We start from the raw sequence: 18,129 nt of genomic DNA on the forward strand, positions 1-18,129 counted from the left end.
AGTCCGAACTAAAGTCTCAATTAAAGTCTGAACTAAAATCCGAACTAAAGTAGTCTGAACTAAAGTCCGAACTACAGTAATCCGAACTAAAGTCCCAACTAAAGTCTGAATTAAAATCTGAACTAAAGTCCGAACTAAAGTAGTCTGAACTAAAGTCCGAACTAAAGTAATCCGAAAACTAAAGTCCGAACTAAAGTCTCAATTAAAGTCTGAACTAAAGTTTGAACTAAAGTAGTCTGAACTAACGTCCGAACTAAAGCCACATATATTAAAAAAGTGGAAAAAGCAGACTCTTTCTTCTCTTTATTGCATCATTTCCTCGTCTAAAGCTAGGTGCCACTGCAGAGACATGTCTTCCAAAAATGTACATCCCTTATTTGTTGTCATTATAGGTCACTGGTAGCCAATAGGAAACAGCCAGCAGATTCAAACTCTAAGACCAGTGGCCAGGAAAATGAATGAGTAAACCCTCGTTGCCTCCCTCCCTCCCTCCCTTCGTGCTGCTGCTGCTCCGCAGGCTGCTGACGAGGTGATCTGAACCTCCTCGGTTCACACAGTTCAACGCACTTCAGCAGCGTTTGGACTGATCCCAAATGTGAATACGAAGCAGGCCGTCGGGTAATGACCTGTGTGGTCCGCTCGGCTTTGCCTCGGAAATGATGAAAGGTTAGGGAAAAAGGTGGCGGGCGCTCGTTTTGGAGCGTTTTGTTTTGTGATGCTGATCCAGACGTTTTATAATAATCCGAGGGGCAAAGTCAGGTGCGCTGTGTTCAGCTGTACTTCTGATTCTGGAGTTCATGAAACAGACTTAACACAATAAAAAAAAGAAGTCTCCGGGTCAACGTGGAGTCGTCTTTACTTTCTTGTTTCTTGCTCTGACTGAAGGAAAGAAATGCAATTCTGCTGCTGGAGCACATTGTTTGGTCACTTTTTGATTAATTGCGTTTTTATCTAATGTTTTCAGTTCTTTATGAACCTGACTTTTATGTGCAATAAGTCTGAGCTAAAATAATGTCTACTTCACAAATACACCTCAAATAACCACTATCCTTTGATAGCTCTAAAGCAAAAAATGCAAAAATAATCACGTGAACATGTAAATATTGTAATTAATGCTGTGAAATTATCCTTTTTTTTTGGTCTCTTAATCACAGTTAACAACATACACGCTCATTCACAGTTGTTGAATGAGCAACAACATACACGCTCATTGTATACACGCTGTATACAATGTATACACTCATTGTATACACGCTGTATACAATGTATTGTATACACGCGTGTATACAATACACGCTCATTGTATACACGCTCATACAATGAGCGTGTATGTTGTTAACACAGTTAACAACATACACGCTCATTGCGTCCAATCGCAACTTATCAGATGATATCACAAGTTTATAATTGTATCAATCAAAACAGTTTTTTAAAGGTGAAGTAAGTATTTTATAGTGCCATCTAGAGGAGAGGCTGAAATTTACAACAAAGAACTGCTCCTCTGCTCACCCCCTCCCTTCCCTGAGCGCTACGGTGTCCTCAGCTGGTCAAATGTCGTCCTCGTCTTCTTTCTCCGTGTCAGCAGATGAGGTTCGTGAGGTGAGGGAGAGGGCGGAGCTACCGCGGCCGTAGCAGAACGAAGCGGAGAGAGAGGAGGCGGGACTTCCGCTACAAGTAAAGAGACGCTTGATTTGTTCTCTCGCGTTTGTCCTTACAGGCTCCCGTAGAAACATGGCGTCTCTCTGCTAACAGTGGCTATGCAACCGCGGCCTGCGACCATGTTATTTTACATGACTTTTTGAAACACTACGAAAATGAAACAAAAACTATTATACAGCGACTAGACAATGCAGGAGCACATAATATGTATAAAAGAGTGGATTTTGGGTCATATAAACCCATAAATACTACATATTGTACCTTTAAGGCTGTGAAATTATCCTTTTTTTTTGGTCTCTTAATCACAGTTAACAACAAACACGCTCATTAATTAATCGCAACTAATCAGATGATATCACAAGTTTATAATTGTATCAATCAAAACAGTTTTTTAAGTGCATATTAACAATGTTAAGTGACTTTTTTTTTGTCTTAATTTGGAATTAAACGAACCAGCGTTTTCACTCTGCAGGAGTTCCAGTTTAGTTGCCGTCTCCGTTTCATTCCGGCCGACGACAAGCGACCGCGCAGGTGAACAAACTGCACTGCAGTGTTTTAACAAACGACAAAAACGGTCTAAAATGAAACAGCTAAAGTGATTTATTTATGGCAGAAATACTTCTTTTCTCCGTCTCTGAGCAGAGCTGCGGCTTCATTTGCTTATTTGACCTCACGACTGAGCGAAGTTGCATTGTATTCCAAGGTTTTTTCCACCGTTGCTTGTGCCACGCGACGTAATAGCCGCTGTTTTTGAACGCGTAGCCGCTCTGAGGATCGTTCATTGTGTGCGAGAAAAGGAAAAAAGTGTTAAGGTTGGTGAATAACGGAATTCCTGGCATTTTTCAACCCGACCTTGAGTTTTATAAAAGTGCTTGTGTAAATAAACAGTACATTCAGAAACTCCGTGCAGCCAGAACGCAGTCGCGCGCGGCGACCGTGACTTTTTCCGCACTCGTGCCGCTCAGCTCTCGATCTGAATCCTCGCGCGGACACTCGAGGACTGCTGCTGGAGGACGAGGCTGTAAACGTGAGTGAGGAGGATAATCCTCGCACATGATGACACAGCCTTGTGTGGTTTCATCAGTGGGATCATCCGCACACACATGCGTCACCACCACCGATTTCGGGGGCATCGCGAAAAAAGAGGAACAAAACAAACTCAACGACTCCCCCCCGACGGCGTCGTTGAGATGTTTTATTCACAAGAACGGGACGGACGGACAACCTGACGACAGACTGAGGCGTCAACGTGACTGACAGCTGACTCCTGATTAGTCGTCCCTCCCTATAAATACACCTGAGAAGAAAAACAAGTATGTGACGCCGCCAGATCAACAGCAGTGACAGCGACGGATGTGCAGTGTGTGTGTGTGTGTGTGTGTGTGTGTGTGTGAAGCCTGGGGAGCAGACTACAGATGGACCAGAGTGGGCGTCATTACAGTGTTTAGCTGAGAGGCCGATAACTCAGAGCCGCACAGCTCCACTCCTGTTGTAAAATGCGTGGCACTTAAAGTCAGTCAGTGTAAGTGCTGCCACTGTGAGGAGCTCTAATGGCTCACACATCTTTAGGGAGGTGGGAAAAGGTCAAGCAATGGGTGTTGGGTACCTTACTCAGGGGTAACCCAGCCCTCAAGCCCTCCAGAAACACGATGTTCAACCAGCAAACCGGCTTATATTGGATGATACAAGCTGTCAATCCCACTGGTGCCAACTAACGAGCCATGCTTTACCATTTATTTTAATTTAAAGGGACACTGTGTAGTATTTATGGGTTTATATAACCCAAAATCCACTTTTTTATACATATTATGTGCTCCTGCATTGTCTAGTCGCTGTATAATATTTTTTGTTTCATTTTCGTAATGTTTCAAAAAGTCATGTAAAATAACATGGTCGCGGGCCGCGGTTGCATAGCCACTGTTAGCATCGAGACGCCATGTTTCTACCGGAGCCTGTAAGGACAAACGCGAGAGAACAAATCAAGCGTCTCTTTACTTGTAGCTGAAGTCCCGCCTCCTCTCTCTCCGCTTCGTCTGCTACGGCCGCGGTAGCTCCGCCCTCTCCCTCGCCTCACGAACCTCATCTGCTGACACGGAGAAAGACGACGAGGACGACATTTGACCGGCTGAGGACACCGTAGCGCTCAGGGAAGGGAGGGGGTGAGCAGAGGAGCAGTTCTTTGTTGTAAATTTCAGCCTCTCCTCTAGATGTCACTATAAACTACTTACTTCACCTTTAAGGTGGAATATAATTTAGTAAACTGACACCGTAGCTTTGTTTCCATCATGGTACACGTCAGTTTGGTACAGTACGGTACAGATTGGAATGGTAAAATCCTCAGTCAGGCTTGAGAACAGTACCTTTACTTGGTAGGTGAGGTGTATAGACTGTGCCCGATGGCGGTGACAGCAAGATACGACGTAGCATGACGTCGTACCGGGACGCCAAAACAACGACAGTGGACACGACATTTAACGAGAAACAACGGACATGCAATGGAGGACATGCTAGCAGCTAATTTTGTCCTGCTTGGTTTGTGGTTTGTCTCAACGTCAAGACGTCAAATTTTGCATGAGAATAAACTGCGGTGTTGAAGAAACACCGGTCGCAAAGTGTTGACTGACGTGGGTCTAGCTCCCGGAAAATAGAATGGTTGGGGGGGGGGGTCGTACCTATGTTCCCCGGGTCCTATGTTCCCCGTTTTTCCCAAAAAAGGTCCTATGTTCCCCACTTTGTATGTGACAGGGGAACATGGGACCCTTTTTTTGAAAAAGGGTTAGGGTTAGGGTTAGAGAAAGTGTCCTATGTTCCCCGGTCACATACAAAGCGGGGAACATAGGACCCGGGGAACATAGGACCCGGGGAACATAGGTACGGTCCCGGCAGCTGCTAGCATAAAAGGGGACAGCACTAAAAACGGTGTTGTACCTATGTTCCCCGGGTCCTATGCTCCCTGTGTTTCCCAAAAAAGGTCCACTTTGTATGTGACAGGGTATGTGACATAGGACCCTTTTTTTGAAAAAGGGTAGGGTTAGAGAAAGGGTCCTATGTTCCCCGGTCACATACAAAGCGGGGAACATAGGACCCGGGGAACATAGATACGGTCCCCTAAAAACACTTTTAGCCTCATAACCAAAGGTTCACTTCGTTACACCTGCTTCAGTCTACAATAATCTCACGGATATATTGTTCCTTGCTGTATTAGGAAACTGAACTTCTAAGTTTCCAATTTGTTCCTTGCATTCACCAACGTAATGCTAACTAGCTTTTTCCAGAATTCCAAAACAGTTGAATAACTGACAGATATTGAAAGTGAAATCTTGGAAAAACATTCTTTTTTGACAATTACACAGCCATCCATCCATCCATTTTCTACCGCTTTATCCTCCACCAGAGGGTCGCGGGGGGTGCTGTGCCTATCTCAGCAGACATTGGGCGATAGGCGGGGTCACACCCTGGACAGTTGGCCAGTCCATCACAGGGCCACATATAGAGACAAACAACCAATCACTCACACACATACTCACACCTACGGTCAATTTAGAGCATTGGTTCTCAAAGTGCGGCCCGGGGGCCAATGGCGGCCCGCAGAAACATTTCTGGCGGCCCCGCAATGAATTACAGTTGATAGTTTTAATCCAGGAGGTACTAAGCTTGTTAAATGTTTATTGGACATACAGACTAATAAGTGTAAACAAAAATACTGGGTATTTACCTGGTTTCTATATGGTGAATTTTAGTGTATTATTGGGTTATAAGCTGGTAATAAGCAGGTAGCTACAGCCCCCAATTACTAGCTATTTACCCAGTAAATATATGGTAAAAGAAAAATGGCCAAAATACTGGATAATTACCCAGTAAATTATAAATTAAAATTATTATTAAAATTATTACAAATGGGATTTCTTTCTGTTTTTTCCCTTTGGCGGCCCTCAGTCCAATGCTGGGTTCCTAAATTGGCCCTCAGGTATCAAAACTTTGAGAACCCCTGATTTAGAGTGACCAATTCACCTAATCCCCATATCGCATGTTTTTGGACTGTGGGAGGAAGCCGGAGAACCCGGAAGAAACCCACGCACGGGGAGAACATGCAAACTCCTCGCAGAAAGGCCCTTGTTCCGAAGTTGTTCCAAACGGGGCTCGAAACCCAGGAACACGGGTCTTCCTGCTGCAAAGGCAAGAGTGCTAACCACTACACCAACCGTGGGCCCCAATCACACAGCCTTAAAATCCAAATAAATCCAGGCAGTAGTTAATATAAAATATTACACATACCACAAAAAAAAATTTTTTTTAACACTGTGTTTACACTGGAATTATATCAGTGTGAATGTGTTTAATCAGCATTTACTCCCACTGTTCAACCACTGCAAAGCATTTTATCGACTTAAGTCTCACTGAGAACGACCTGGGTGAGGTTGTTCCGTTAGCTTCAATGTTTAAGTGTTTGTAAGTGATCCTTACTTTTTTAAATCTTGGGAAAGTGCCCAGTATCATATTATTTCATCAATAATCGGATAATCTAAATGATTGATTTCAATAAAAATGGCAGTATAAGATGTCTATGAAGTCATAATTCAAACACCACAGGGCAGAACAACCACTAAATCCTGGATCTACCCTCTAATTTTAGTGTGACACAGGCTTAAAGGACACCTGTGCCGCCACAGTCCTTTTCAACTGGAGTATAAACATCAGGTTACGATGGTTCACTGATGCATTTAAACGCTCTATCCACTTCCTCCAATCAGCGGAGAGAAAACGCTCGCTCACTCACGCCATATTATTTCTTGTCCGAATTTCCAAGAAATTCCAACTGTCGTCTGCTCCGCCTCCGAATGCTTCATAATGACAGTCAATTATGCATTCCCAGGGTGATGTTGCTAGCAGAAAAAACCTGGCCAGTCGCACAGTCGGCACAGTGGGCTGATAGAAGGAACCACAGTCACTCGCTTAGAATATAAAAAAATAAAACCTCTGAAATAGGATGTGCAAAACAAAAAAGGGGATGTCTTAAGTTTGAATAAGTAATATTTCACTGATCATTTACCATCTCCTGAATCCACCTGGGTTTAAACTGCTCACTAAATGAGAGATAAATGTTTCATTTCATGTGCATTTTCATTCATCTTAATGTTCTGTCCTTCTCCATTTTGCAGTTTCTTCTTTTATTTTGTGAAATCTGAGCCTCGAACCCTGAAAATCCTTATTTTTCCCAGGAGGATCCTTCAAGTATAAAAATGTTTTTTTTTTTTTTTTAAATGTGATCCTGGCTCAGACTGAGGGATTTCTGTGTGAGGTCTCATAAACACTTATCTTTCCTAAGGGGGACTTTTTCTTTCCCTCCACAACTGCACCGACGCATCTGTGAGAGCAAACATTAGCACAACTATCACCACCTCTATCTCTGCACTTCATTCTTTGACTTGATTTGATTAGATTATGGCTCTCAGAGCTTTGATTCAGTCATCAATGCGTCAACATTTGATGATCCATAATTAAATATCTTTTATTATTTTTTATTATACAACATAAACCCGTGGAAACTAGGAAAATAATGTTTTAAAAAGAGTTAATTCAAGACGAACGTACATATGCAATAGAACCCTCTTCAGCCGTCTGTATTGTCCTCTGATCCTCTGTATTTCATAACAACAGTGCGACTGTGAGTTAAGTGCATCGATAAGCACTGATTTTCATTCCTGTCCTCGCATTCTGTTTTATTTCAACTTCAAGAGTCAAATCCACGGAGATAATTTGATAACTCCCCTGTTTTTAACGCACGCATGCACGCACGCACGCACGTACGCACGCACGCACGCACGCACGCACGCACACACACACACACACACACACACACACACACACACACACACACACACATTCTTGTACTTACTGCATACTGACGACCAGTATTTCCACTTTATAAATCAACATAATTACAAATATCTACTTCATGAATGACATCTGCAAAGAACTACTGGTTGCAGTACCATAAATGTCTGCAGGTGGAGCCCCAGGGCAGAAAGGGCTGGAAATTTTTTTTCGATTTTCTTTTTTTTTTTAAATTTTTGGTCCAAAATTTTACAAAAACATCATACATCAACAAAAATGTTAAGTCCAAAATTTGAAAAACATTTTTGACCCAAAATAAAAATAAAAATTGTCCCAAAATGTGAAAAAAAAATTTGACCCAACATTTGAAAAAAAAAATTTGACCCACAATTTGAAAAAAAAAATTGACCCAACATTTGAAAAAAAAAATAAAAAAAAAATTGACCCAACATTTTAAAAAAAAATTTGACCCAAAATTAGAAAAACATTTTTTTACCCAACATTTGAAAAAAAAATTTGAACCAAAATATTTGAAATTTTTTTTTTGACAAAAACGTCCTATGTTGTCCAAAATATGAATTTTTTGTTTTTTTGAAAAATTGAGTATAGCATGTTTACGACCTAAGGAAGTGATTTCAATGAAAACAAAGTGAGGACCGGCCAAAATGTCCTCACTCTGTAAAAATGACCTCACTTTGTTGGTTAAAAACCCTCACTGGTCCTCAGTATGCCGCAAGTACAAGAACACACACACACACACACACACACACACACACACACACACACACACACACACACACACACACACACACACACACACACACACACACACACACACACACACACACACACACACACACACACACGTCCACTTGACTTGATGCAGATATTTACTCCATTAACCCTGAGAACACAGAGCATTTCTGCTGCTTTTTTCCATTACTATGTTAAAACGTATATATAAGAATGTGCATATAGAGAGTGTCTTATATCCTTTTTTTCAGCACAACCTATAGACAGTCTGATGAAATGTATTTTCCACTTTCACCCGCTATGTAAACAAACCTGAGCAAAAAGCAGTCAAACTGTTTAGAATCGGATTGAACTTTTGAAATATGGAAATACGTCACAGTTCAAAGTTCACAAAAAGAAAAGGAAAAACACGTCTATTTTTGTGACTTCTGCACAATTGTTAGTACTTTATATCACTTCTAAAAATGTGATATCAAATGAATCATAACTCAAAAACGCCTGAATATGTGACCTATAAACACACACACCCAGGACGTTCATATAAGGACTTGTGTATTATGTATTCCCACAGCAATTTACCAAGGGTGCACCTGTGCACTAAGGGTTAAAAAGAAAAGTAAAAAGTAAAAAGTAAAGGTTTATTAGAGGATGAACTGAATCTACTTGCTGGACTCATCTAGAAGCTGAAGATACTCATGCAAACTACACATCTTTGTCATCATTTTAAAGGTCCAGGTCTAGGTCACCAGTGAAAGCCGGCCATGTGACGTTATTGTATGTATCAAGGAGGAAAAAGGCTAATTCTGAGTCACATTACAGTTCTACCGTGGCTTGTAGATTTATCACAGAAATTCCAGGCCTTATCTCCTATCGCCGCTTGTCTGAGGTCCTTACTTTCTTTAGAGGTAAAATCCAGAATTTGGCCTTGAGCTGGATGCTTTGAATGTCTTTCCTGCAATCACTCTCTCACTACGAACCGCTGCCATCTTTACTGCTGTGTTCAAGTGCAGCTCATAATCACAACATTGTGAACGAGACATGCAGAACTCAACCTCGAAAAAAACGGTTCTGAATATGACGACACAGAGTTCAAATACATATGGTTAACACCTCTATTTGAACGGTCTGAAGGTACTTAAACAGGTGGACGACCTACGGCGACATCACATCAAAACTATACTCTATATTCACGCAAAAATATTTGTTTCCTGACATCTTGCGAAGCACAACGTAGATCCCAATGTTTTCCAGCGATATTGAAAAAAGTAAATCTGTCGTCTTACCTGTATATGAGAATATCGTCTGTGGAGCTGTTGTACTGGATCTGGTACATGCGGACCCCCGGTATGTGGTTCTGCGGCGGCCACCTTATGGTGGCGGAGCCGGACGTGAGGTCCGACACGCTCACTCTCTGCTGGTCCGACCGCGCCTGCCCCCCGCTGACGTTGGACTTGATGGAGGTGGGGATGTCCGAAGGACCCGGATCTAGGTCGAGTTTGGGGTCGTAGTGCGGCGAAGGGTTGACCACCAACTCAACGGGAGTGGTGGCCTCCCCGGCGGCGTTAGACGCTATGCAAGTGAACGTTCCGGAATCCTAGAAAACAAGAATTCATATTCGATAGTAGCAAATAAGTGAGCTAAGATCACCGTTCCTCGCTAACGAAAAGCCTCGTCTCTACCTTGACGGACGCCTTCAGGATGTCCAGCGATCCGTTCTCGTAGCAAACGGTCCTGGACGTGTTTCCGATCAGCTTCCCGTCGGGGCTGACCCAGTGCGTCGACGGCTCGGGATCTCCGATGGACTTGCACCGCAGGCTGACCTCCTGACCCTCCATCACAAACATCTTGGAGGTGTGACGGGTGATCATCGGAGGCTCGCATACAAACTCCTCCTGCATGGGGATAAAAGAAGCAAACGAGAGGAAATCGTGGAGTCAGACTCAGGTCAGGCCAGGAGTGTTTTTTTTTTTACAGCGCCCCCCTCTGGAACGGTGGATGCACTGCTCCTCATTATCAAAACATTGTTTTAACAGTGTTTAAAAATAGCTTCTTCACGACTCCCCGCCGCAGTCCCTTTATGACTTTAAATCGGAGTCAGACCCAGAGTCAGAAGACACTGTCGCTCGTGAAACACCTCCACAACGGACGTTATTCTTCTTCTGCGGTTCAATGTACGCAACCGGATGTGCCCGGACTAGTGCCCGGAGCAGGACGATCGGTAACTATTACGGGATTTTCAGAGATCTCGTTGAGCCCTGAGATTACAATAAAACACAACGTTTGTTTCGAACCGTCAGGGCTTCATAAACAAGGTAATGACGCAGATACACACTAAAAAAACAGCGTTAATAGGAACTTCCGGTCTAGTTCCGCTTTAAGATGAATGAAAATGCACATGAATGTGCTGTTTGAAAGCAAAGACCGGCAGAAAAATTTAACATTTATCTCTCATTTAGCGAGCAGTTTAAACCCAGGTGGATTCAGGAGATGGTGAACGATCAGTGAAATATTACTTATTCAAACTTAAGACATCCCCTTTTTTGATTTGCACATCCTATTTCAGAGGTTGAATTTTTTTATATTCTAAGCGAGTGACTGTGGTTCCTTCTATCAGCCCACTGTGCCGACTGTGCGACTGGCCGGGTTTTTTCTCCTAGCAACATCACCCTGGGAATGTATAATTGACTGTCATTATGAAGCATTCGGAGGCGGAGCGGACGACGGGATTTCAAAACTGTCCGTTTAGCCTGATGTGAGTCTTTTCCCACTACAGTACAGTGGTAGTAGGAGGGAGGTAGGGCTACCTTTGCCTCCTTGGAGATGGCGCTTTTGGAAACCAGGTCATTTTCCTCGGCATATTGGCTCTGGCTGACCTGCATTGTTGACTTCCTCCAACAGAGTTTCGGAGCGAGTTCAATTATTTGCAAATGAAGATTAACAGATCTAAGGGTTTTCCCTCTCTTGCATTATTTAAAACCCACCCGCCCGCATCTATGCCTGAATAAAGCTGGAAAAAAACCCCTGGTGGAGTATTACTGCGAGGCCAAGCAAGGGCAGCGGAGGCTTACCAGGGCTTACTCATCATTCCTACCACTCAGCGTGACTCCAGGCCCCCTTTTTCTCAGCCTGTCTCAATTCTTGTTAGCAGTGGTGATGGTTTTCTGGCCTGGTGACTGCAGGGCTGCAAAGCTTTCAAATAAACAACAAGTACCTTGCTGCCCCGGTGTTACATGACCCTCGACTGCTGCTGTGAAGCCGAGACTAAAAAGCCGTGATTGAAGTGAGCGACCGCCTGATGTGAGAGCTTGGAAGAGAGCGAAAGCAGCAAAAAAGTTGGGGAGATGGAGGAGAAAAACGCCATGAATACTCAATCAGTCTTCTTATCAGTGAACACAAGCAAACAACACTGGAGACACCAACGTCTGTTTTAGCTCACAGGAAATCAGGAGCTGTGTGTCGCATGAGTGAAATCTAAGAGAAGGATTCAAACACCCAAGTCTTAAGGCCACATTATACTTCTCCGACTGCGTAATGCGTTATCCGTCTGCGTCACCACGGAGACCACCCGAGCCTTTATACTTCTGCGTCGTGGTGACGGATAGGCGCTGCAATTTCCCGCCCGATCAGTAGGGGTCGCTGCGCAAGGTTGTTGTGCTTTTGGCTACAGTGAGCAATGATATCCGAGGGAGAAAGACTGTTGTTGTTGAAACAGTGGCCGTTTGTCACTTTTCTGTGTGACGGAATGCAGTTTTAAGATAATTTGAGGCGGGAAATTGGCCATTTAGAGTCTAAACATGTGCTGTGTGTGTTAAGATATGACGTATTTATAGTTTGGCAGCGGCGTTATCGGCGGGGATCAGCTCCGCGTCTGTGGACGCTCGGTGCTCACTGTGAGCCGGCACAGAGCAGCGTTATCTCGGCCTGTCCTGAGGACCAATCGCAGCTCTTGCCGTCTCCGTTGTGCCTTGATGGAGTGACAGACACTTATAAATAATATTTTGTGCAGTCGGAGACGACCGGAAGCTCTTCGACAGGCTCTACGTCGACGCAGAGTCTCTGCGTAACCTACGCAGAGCACTTTACGCAGAAGTATAAATTGGGCTTTAGTCTTAGTGAAAGAGGCAGCAATGGACTTTGGTGAGAGAGAGTGAGCACTGAAAGTAGCACAAACTTCAGTTTTCACACAGAAAAGCGGGTAAAAGAAGCAGAAAGGGGTTGGAACTCTCACTCATTGAACATTTTTTGACAATACTACAGCCATAAAATCAATATAAATCCGGGCAGCCTCGTTTACTCGATGGTCATACGAGGGTTAAATGGCTATAATCTGTTTTCCCTACGTCCCTGCTGAGAGTCACAGAAAGTGTGTACAGCTCATTCAGTACCTCATACAACTACATTTGAGAAAAAACGTACACTATCCCTTTAAGGCGACAAGCAGCCAAGGAGCTTTTTATTGATTTTGTAAACTTGCTTGGTGGCTGATGGCTCATGTTTGACCTCTGATGGATGCAGTCATGACTTGTGGCTCCGGCGTCCTCACAGGAGGAAAAGAGGCTATTAACTCCCCGATAATTAATATGTCCCCGACACTCTAGCGACACAGAGGTCCCCGGCTCGACCTCTTCTCATGGCTAATCCTCTTACAGTGATCCCGCAGCCCCCTCTGTGAAGGAGGTCCACGACTATTACTGGAGGAGAGGCACTGGTCCGTTCACCAATCCACTCTGTTGTGACACCGATTAATCCTGTCATAATCTGGCGGCGCACCTTCCCGTCATCACTGTAGCTCTCCATCAGGCCAGAAGAGGTCGGTCTGGGTCGAACAAGTGTAAAGTCGTCTATATGATCCTTATTATAGCAGGACGGTGAAAATAAACAACACTTAATTCCGCTGTTAGGTACAAGGACAAGCACAGGAACACAGTCGTGCAGCAGCAGCAGCAGCAGCAGCAGGTGTTGAGATGAAGAGCAGATCTGGACTGTACCACACTCTCTGAGGGGTGTAGCTGCTCTGAGTTGATTTATACCCACTTAAATATGTCATTATTGACGATCAGGAATAACCAGCTTAGCTTAAAGCGGAACTAGACCGGAAGTTCCTATTATCGCTGTTTTTTTTGGTGTGTATCTGCGTCATTACCTTGTTTACGAAGCCCTGACGGTTGGAAACAAACAGTTCAGCCATTGCTGAGAACGTTGTGTTTTATTGTAATCTCGGGGCTCAACGAGATCACTGAAAATCCCGTAATAGTTACATAAGCAGCGGTTCTCCTGATCAACCGATCGTCCTGCTCCGGGCACTAGTCCGGGCACATCCGGTTACGTACATTGAACCACAGAAGAAGAATAACGTCCGTTGTGGAGGTGTTTCACGAGCAACAGTGTCTTCTGACTCTGGGTCTGACTCCGGTTTAAAGTCATAAAAGGGACTGCGGTGGGGAGTCGTGACGAAGCTATTTTTAAACACTGTTAAAACAATGTTTTGATAATGAGGAGCAGTGCATCCGCCGTTCCAGAGGGGGGCGCTGCGCTTCTGAGAACGGATGTGCTGGATAGTACTGGCCAATCACAAGACTCTGTCTTCTGGGGGTGAAAGTTCACTCTGAAATCTCGCAGCAGAAAAACACCGTCAGAAAAGAGGATTTCTATCGGCTCGTTTACAGCAACTAGGAGGTTTTTGACCATAAAAACAAGTTAATATATGTAAGTAGACCTCCATAACTAACATTTATGTGCAACAGGACCACTCTATGTCACCTTTAATTTATATCCTGAGTGACATAAATGTCCCATTTCGGACAACTGGAAACTGTTATGTAAGTACTGCAATGCAAAGTGCACTTGCACAAACGTGTCTTCAGTGATATGTTTGGTCTTAAAGAGTTAAACGAACATCACAACTACCTTAATAAAGTACTTATTGTTCTTGTCTGGTATGCAAGCTAATTTTGCACTACCCGATTGCTGATATTATTTTTATTTCTTTCTTCTTTTGATTCTCCGTGTGTCTAATGCATCTAACTGCAGCATTGACAATGAAGCTTCTCGAATCTTGAAAGTAATAGAGCATTTTGATCAAATCCATCCTTTAGCATAAATGAAGAAACTGCAGTAAATATACAGAGACAAATGAACACGCCGAGAGAGAGAGACTGTGAACGCTGGAAGCTTTTCTCGTCCACCGAGCAGGTGCAGCAGCGTCTCCCTTCAGACTGCGGATAAGTACGTTTTCTTAATTATAATTATACTTAATTATAGTTATGCAGGCACATGCTACATGTCTTTAATGACACGAATCCTCAAAACAATTGCAAGCTTCAATGTCGCGTTACTCCAATAACGTTTGCTGCATTCGTTCATCTGTGTTTTCTCACGTTGACTCATGATAATATATTATATTATAATATACACAACCTTCAAACAGGAGCATTTCTCTTCCAGTCTCTCTCATAATTGCCTTTTGCAGAATTGCATCCATCATTTTTTTAGTTCAAACATTTCAACTTGAACAAGTGAAGCAAATTAGCTTCTACTTTTGTCCTTTCATTGACATTTTGTGGACTTTAAAAACCAACAAACTTTGAGTTTGATATATTTGAGGGTGTAGTGCATGCAGGCAGATGTTGAGTAGATGGGTAGGTCCTCTAAGTTTGGTTCAATGATATATTCATATATATATGGTCATTTTGTTTAAAGAGGACGAAAACAGTGTTTCTAATTTATATTTTAGCAAATTAAACACGACGACACCGCACTCTCATCACGACTGACACCAACCATCTGTCCTGCTGATGTGTCCTTGACAAACAAGTCATTCTATGTCCTGAGTTTGCTGAAGTTAACACAGCAGAGACTAAAATCTGCCACTAATCTCTTTAAAAAGTGTACTGTATTTGTTATTCTGCAGCTAACGCCGACTTTCAAATCAATAGATAATTAGACTTATTTTTTTTGTTTCCTTATTAAAAAAAGAAATCTACTTTTTGTACCAGAGCAGAAACTTTGTCACCTCTGAGTTCAGAATGTTTGTCACTTCCACAAACCTCTTTGATGGTCCAGAAGTATTTTCCAGCCAGGTCTTTGGGCGACGCGCAGGTCTCCAGGTCGTCCTCCCTGGTCAGTCGGCGGAGCCACACCAGCTCGCAGTTACAATGCAGAGGGTTCCCGCCGAAACTCAGCACCAGCGCCGTGAGAGGAGAACCTTTCATCTTAGCGTAGACCGGGATCCGCAGGAACAGCGGGTCGGGAGGAATCTTTTTCAGTTTGTTGGAGGTCATGTCCAGTCTGGTGATGGGGACAGAGAATACAGTTCAATTCACCTGTCCTTATCATCATTCACCTGTCCTCATCATCGTTCACCCGTCCTTATCATCATTCACTTGTCCTCATCATCATTCACCTGTCCTTATCATCATTCACTTGTCCTCGTCATCATTCACCTGTCATCATCATCATTCCCCTGTCCTTATCATCAATCATTTGACCTCGTCATCATTCACCTGTCATCATCATCGTTCACCTGTCCTCATCATCGTTCACCCATCCTTATCATCAATCATCCGTCCTTATCATCATTCACCTGTCCTCATCATCGTTCACCCGTCCTTATCATCGATCACCCATCCTTATCATCAATCATCCGTCCTTATCATCATTCGCTTATCCCATCCTCATGGTTCACCTGTCGTCATCATCATCATTCGCCAACTGTCCTCATCATTCACCTGTCCTCATCATTCGTCCTCGTCATGATTCACGTCCTCATCATCATTCACCTGTCCTCATCATTCATTCAACTGTCCTCATCATTCATTCACCTGTCCTCATCATCATTCACCCGTCCTTATCATCATTCACCCGTCCTCATCATCAATCGCCTATCCTGTCCTCATCGTTCACCTGTCGTCATCATCATCATTCGCCTTCCTGTCCTCAACATTCATTTGTCCTCGTCATGATTCACATGTCCTCATCATCATTCACCTGTCCTCATCATCATTCACCTGTCCTCCTCATTCATTCATTCACCTGTCCTTATCATCATTCACCTGTCCTCATCATTGTTCACCCGTCCTTATCATCAATCATCCGTCCTTATCATCATTCACCTGTCATCATCATTCGCCTATCCCATCCTCATGATTCACCTGTCATCATCATCATTCACCTGTCCTTATCATCATTCACCTGTCCTCATCATCATTCACCCGTCCTTATCATCATTCACCTGTCCTCATCATCATTCACCTGTCCTCATCATCATTCACCTGTCCTTATCATCAATCACCCGTCCTTATCATCATTCACCTGTCCTCATCATCATTCGCCTATCCCGTCCTCATGTTTCACCTGTCCTAATTATCATTCACCTGTCTTTAATATTCACCTGTCCTTGTCGTTCACCTGTCCTCAGCATCATTTACCTGTCCTCATCATTCATTCACCTGTCCTCATCATCATTCACCTGTCCTCATCATTCATTCACCTGTCCTCATCATCATTCACCTGTCCTCATCATCATTCACCAGTCCTCATCATCATTCACCTGTCCTAATCATCATTCACCTGTCCTAATCATCATTCACCAGTCCTAATCATCATTCACCTTTCATCATCGTTCGCCTTTCATCATCATTTACCTGTCCTCATCATCATCATTCACCTTTCATCATTTACCTGTCCTCATCATCATTCACCTGTCCTAATCATCATTCACCTGTCCTAATCATCATTCACCAGTCCTCATCATCATTCACCAGTCCTAATCATCATTCACCTGTCCTCATCATCATTCACCTGTCCTAATCATCATTCACCTGTCCTAATCATCATTCACCAGTCCTAATCATCATTCACCTTTCATCATCGTTCGCCTTTCATCATCATTTACCTGTCCTCATCATCATCATTCACCTTTCATCATTTACCTGTCCTCATCATCATTCACCTGTCCTCATCATACATTCACCTGTCCTCATCAGCATTCACCTGTCCTCATCATTCATTCACCTGTCCTAATCATCATTCACCTGTCATCATCATGATTCACCTGTCCTCATATTCACCTGTGTTTTTTTTGTTTTTTTTTTACTCAGATTCAATATTTGACCTGAGATTTAAACTTTTCTCTTTCTTTTCCAAAAACCCATTTTTAAAAACACTTGTGATGACACTGCAGACTTATTTCTGACCCTGAGATTAGCAGTTTCAACAGAAACGCAGGCACGTCTTGTATCTCTCATCAGTGGACGGGAGCTGGTGAATCCATAAAATTGGCTAGTGTGTAATAAAGGCCAGAGGCTACAGAGAGCTGTTGGAGTAAGTGGACCTTGTGATGAACCTCTTCACACAACATTCTGTTTAGGGAGGCGCCTCTTAATTAAAGCAGGAGTCACACCCTGTTTGTTTTATTTTTTAATTCACGTTTAAAAGTCTTCTCTCCTTCAGAGCTCATGTACTGTATTTCTAAAAGTTTCCCAGAAATACACTTGTTGTTCTTATTATCATGAGGTTGCGTGTTTTCAGTGTTTTCAGCACAAACTCGTGAACCTCATCGACTAATCCATTTCAATTTATGTCAATCGTCGACAGGTTATAGCGGGAAACCGAACCAATATAAATCGATTGATTTAAAAGGTTCTAATGGTTCTCTCTCTGCCCCGGAGACACAAACGTGTGGACCAGCAGGTGCACTCGTGAGCGTTTTTTTTTTTTTTCCACAAATCCACAAATTTAAAAAACTGCTGTCCATGAAAGAACGCAGAGAATTAAAGTGCACAGCGCTACCCCTGCTCGCCGCGGCTATAAGCTTCCTGTGAAGTCATCGTTGTTGAATGTTTCTGGGGGGAATCGTTGGAGAAAATGGGCTTCGTGGTGTTT

The 18,129-nt window shown here is 43.3% G+C and overlaps 1 protein-coding gene across 1 annotated transcript in view; it reads right to left on the reverse strand.

Moving 5' to 3' along the window:
* LOC310925275 (leucine-rich repeat and fibronectin type III domain-containing protein 1-like protein) overlaps positions 1 to 18,129 on the reverse strand; it is a gene marked incomplete at both ends in the record, with an annotated part of 58,038 nt that overhangs the window by 29,646 nt on the left and 10,263 nt on the right. Inside the window, 3 exons of the mRNA XM_083887178.1 lie at positions 9,531 to 9,841; positions 9,927 to 10,139; positions 15,294 to 15,534. Of these exons, the coding sequence (XP_083743304.1) occupies positions 9,531 to 9,841; positions 9,927 to 10,139; positions 15,294 to 15,534 (765 nt within the window). The remainder of the gene's footprint in view (positions 1 to 9,530; positions 9,842 to 9,926; positions 10,140 to 15,293; positions 15,535 to 18,129) is intronic.

Source organism: Microchirus variegatus (genome assembly GCF_963457635.1).
Source record: "Microchirus variegatus genome assembly, chromosome: 3".
In the NCBI taxonomy this organism is placed as follows: domain Eukaryota; kingdom Metazoa; phylum Chordata; class Actinopteri; order Pleuronectiformes; family Soleidae; genus Microchirus; species Microchirus variegatus.